Raw genomic sequence first — 4,294 nt, forward strand, 5'->3', positions numbered from 1 at the left:
ATTTGTTTTTTTGGACAAATTTTGAATCCCAGAATGACTAGTATTTTGGGACGGAGGGAGTACGTGCTTAGACACGGTTGGGAAAAAAAATCTTGGGATCAGCGGTTCAACACTGATCACCGCAGAAATGCGCATGTAGTGAGGTAGGAGTAGATTGTTTATCAGTACGCGGATCATGAGAAACAGCTCGAAGTGGACACCAACAGCAACCCCGCTCGTCCTCCCGGAAAAGGAACCAAATCCGGAGGATTACTCCAACTCCAGCTTAGCCGCAGCGGCCAACAAACGGATAGGCTTGTTCGTGTGTGTCTGGCTAGCGACCGATCCACCACCGTCTCATCCGCCGGTCGACCCCACTCGCTCGCCGGCCAGGTCAATCGATCTCTCCCGCCATATCGTTGGGGCAGCACCAGGCGGCAGACCACACCACCGATCGATCGCAGCAGTCAACTGAAGCGGCGCCAGCGGGCGGCACATCATCGATCTTCCCCCACTCGCCGGGATCTCGATTCCACCACGAGCCACTTGTGGCGCTGCTGGATCCCGCCCGTGGCCCACGGGGAGGAAGACGACGAGCAAGGCGGCCACAGAGCGAGAGGCCAGGTCCCCGGCCCTGCACGGCGCGCGCACCACCGCCGCCGGCGCCTCGACCGTGTCCGCCCCAGCCACCCACCCGTCGCCCGTGGTTCCGTAGGTCGCCCGCCCGCTCCCCACCATATGTGTGATGTGTCCCTCCCCTTCCTCGCCGCCACGGCGTCGCCACCACCACGACTGGACGCGCGCGCACCGCCGACGCTGACACGACAGCCGGCGGGTGACCCCTCCCCGTCAGCTCGCCGCTAGCTGCCGGGTCGAGGCCGTGCTGCCGTGCTAGTGCGTTCTGTCTCACCCGGCCGGAGCCCAGCCGAGCAGCTGAGCCGACCTGCAAGTGGCCAATAAGGCAAGGCTCTGCCTTTCCGTAGCAAAGGACGTACGTGCACTCGCACCCCCACTAGGCCGCCCCCTCGAGCTCAGCTCCCAGAAGCAGGCAGAGTCCTATAAAAACCGCGGCGAGGTGCCACGAGACACCGCGCACCACACCGAACTGAGGGATTCAATTCAATTAATAAAAACCAGCGCTTGGCTTGGCCTCTAGCGCCAGCGGGTACGAACGCCTGTACTTGCACCGGCCCGCGACGTCGTGGTGCGACAAGCAAGGGAAGCGAGGCACAGAGACGGCGGTGGGCGTGTCGTAGCGAGGAGGAGGAGGAGGACGACGGAGGAGCTGAGGTAGCAAGGCACCATGCAGGGGGAGGAGAAGAGGGGGAAGGTGAAGAAGGGGTGGCTGGCGGTGCGCGTCGGCGCCGAGGGCGACGAGGGCGGCTTCCAGCGCTTCGTCATCCCCATCGCCTACCTCTACCACCCGCTCTTCCGGCGGCTGCTGGAGGCCGCGCGCGACGCCTACGGCTACGACTACTCGGCGGGGCCGCTGCGCCTGCCGTGTTCCGTCGACGAGTTCCTCCGCCTGCGCGCGCTCGTCGAGCGGGACACGCAGGCGGCGGCGCCGGCCTCCTCGTCCTCGCACCGCGTGCACGCCGGCGGCCACGGCCACTACTCCCTCTCCCCGTGCACCCGCGCCAAGGTCAGCTCCTGAAGATGGTTTCGTCATCAGGAGGGCCTGCCTGCCCAGCTGCCCTGTGCCTGGTCGAGTCGAGGCGTCGACCTCGGCTTCCATCCATCATGTCGTGCCCGCCCGGCGCGACCGCGAGGAGTCCATGCCCATCGATCGAGCCCGGAGGTGTAGAGAGAGACATGAGGCGGTAGTTGTAGATTAGTCTTGGGGGTGCTTCCTCTTTGATTTCGAGTGCTGGCTTTGGCCTTCTCTTTTTGCGTCTGATTTTGCCGATGCGCATGTACTATATATTTATAGATGCATCGATGTATAATTACTAGCTGAATTGACACTCCATACAGATACAGCTCTTTGCTACTCCATTTGTTTCTTATTAATAATCCTCGCTTCAAATCCCAGCTACTTCCGTGGTGATGATGATCAGGAGTGCAGTCTGCAAAAAACCTGCTGCAACCCATCGAGCAACAGCGCAGAAACATCGATCATGAAGGGAATCAGGAATTCAGGCATCGTTCTCAAATTGGGAGCGGCACCATGCATCAGGAATTCCGTGCTTCCAGACATGTTTTCCCTTTACCCCTTCCGGTCCTGTCCTGACCTGTCCACTCCCAACGAGCTGCGCAGCTCAACCATACTAATCATGAGTTCATGGCCAGTCGGATTCGGCTCCTGACTTGTCGGGTCCCCTCTTGATCCGCCTAGTGTCCTCCCGGAACTTTCGGTTGCGACTTGCTCTCCTCCGGCCGATTCTTGCCGTGCCGTCGTCTCGTCCGGAGCTCAGGCCAGAGGCCGACGAGGCGAGGGGAGGGGACGGCAGGCAACGCGGCATCTCGCCGGGTGGTAGGAGTAGGACGACGCCCTTTCTGCCTGTACGAAAAAAACGCGACCGGGGGTGAACGGATGCCACTGTAAGCGACTACGGTTTTTCTCCCGGCCGCGGAAAAATCCTCAAACTCTGACTCATGCCCGAGAGGGTCTCGCCTTGCGGCGAGCACAGTGAGGAGATTTTTTTACCCTACGAACCGGAAATTCGCTCCATATGGGAATCGAACCCCGGCCGCGAGCACAGCGAAGAGATTTTTTTACCCCACGAACCGGAAATTCGCTCCATATGGGAATCGAACCCCGGCCACGGGGGTGACAGCGGACGCCCTCGACCAACCGAGCTAGCGACCTTAGGATTTCTGCCTGTACGAGAACTGGCACTTTAATCCCTACCACTTCGTGATTAGCGTGGTGTAATAGGCCATGGATCCTTGATGAATAATAGGCCACGCGTCTGACCGTAGCAGGCAAACGGCAGGTCGACACTTGCACACGCATGCATCCTCACGGCATCGTCAGCTCAACTCAAGTGCGATCAATAGAACAGTTCTCTTCTGATTCCAACTACATATGCGGACACACTAGAAAACTTTTCAAAGGGCACAAGTAGTCTACCTTGAGCAACTAACATCTGGCTGCCACACTGCGTATGCAAGTGAAGTTGGTTTCTGTTCTGGTAGTGCTGTACTGCTGTGAAAAGCTGAAGCGAGCTGAAGTCTCTAGCTCTCAGCATGAAGCTACTCTTGTAAAGTGCTCTATCCCACTGTCAACTTGTACATGCCCGTACCAATAATCGACTCTCACTGATTAAAAAGATCGCAAACACCTCATCTTGTAAAGTGCGCAGTTGAGCACCCTTTTTGCTGGATTAAACACTAAACAATGATCGGATGAGATTTACTAGCCCAAGAATCACCCCAGTGCAGAGCTCACTCGCTGATCCCCAATCTTCAAACCCCAGCTTTCAACTCCGGCACGAGTCAAAGAGCTCGAACCCGGCCCGCCCTTTCGTCCCGGGTCGCTTGCTACACCGAACTCTTTTAAGCTTTGTTCGACGAGCTTTTGCTTTTTTGCCAAAGAGACGATAATGGCCGCATTTCTGGCGCCACTAGCTAGGTTTCGGTGGTTTCTATCCAAGACGGAGGTGTGTACTGATCTTTCACTGCCGACTGGACAAAGCGATGAAGGGTAAAGTCATCGGTAGAGGTGACACCACGAGCTGCTTGTTGAGGAATGTTGAGTACTCTATCCTACTTGTGATGAGTGAATTGTCAACCGTGCGGTATGATCGTGCGCTTGGTCTTTGGATTGCAGGTACACGGGCGTCGAGTGTCGACGGGGAGCTGCCGTGGAGGTGCTGTGGCCGATGGACCGTGCGGTGGACGGCGGTGAAGGGCAGCCGAGAGCGGAGCTCGGACCGGGCGGCAGCTGTGGCGTCCACTCCTGGATCGAGGGCGCAAGCGGCGACGGAAGGCGGGTTTCTTGGTTTGCGCCACAAAACCAAGGAGGCGGACGGCGGTTGAAGATGCCAAGTCGTGGAGGCATGGGCGTCGGTCTCGGGACTGACGGAGGCGACGGGCGTCGACGGCGTCTAGGGCTTCGCTGCGGGCGAGGAGGTGACGGGCGTCGCGCGGCGTCTAGGGCCGTCAGAAGGCCAAGGCGGGAACGGCGTCTAGGGCCATGGCGTGGAGGCGGGAATCTTCCCGCGCGTAAGGTTTTGGCGATTTTCTCAAAACCGGCCACCTACCCGGGTTTCGCGCACCCTTCAAAACCGCGGACCTGATCTTTATCAAGATGGCGGCATCGCGGAGAAGACTTCGTTTCGAAGAAAGAACCTCGGCCGTCGGATGAGATCGT

At 58.7% G+C, this 4,294-nt stretch overlaps 1 protein-coding gene across 1 annotated transcript; it reads left to right on the forward strand.

Moving 5' to 3' along the window:
- The first annotated feature begins 1,044 nt into the window (after window positions 1-1,044).
- On the forward strand, window positions 1,045-1,974 carry LOC120643137 (auxin-responsive protein SAUR32-like). The gene has a single exon (XM_039919662.1). The coding sequence runs from the start codon at window positions 1,283-1,285 to the stop codon at window positions 1,631-1,633; it is 351 nt and encodes a 116-aa protein (XP_039775596.1). The 5' UTR covers window positions 1,045-1,282; the 3' UTR covers window positions 1,634-1,974.
- The last annotated feature ends 2,320 nt before the right edge of the window (window positions 1,975-4,294 follow it).

This window comes from Panicum virgatum, chromosome 1K (assembly GCF_016808335.1).
Source record: "Panicum virgatum strain AP13 chromosome 1K, P.virgatum_v5, whole genome shotgun sequence".
NCBI lineage: Eukaryota > Viridiplantae > Streptophyta > Magnoliopsida > Poales > Poaceae > Panicum > Panicum virgatum.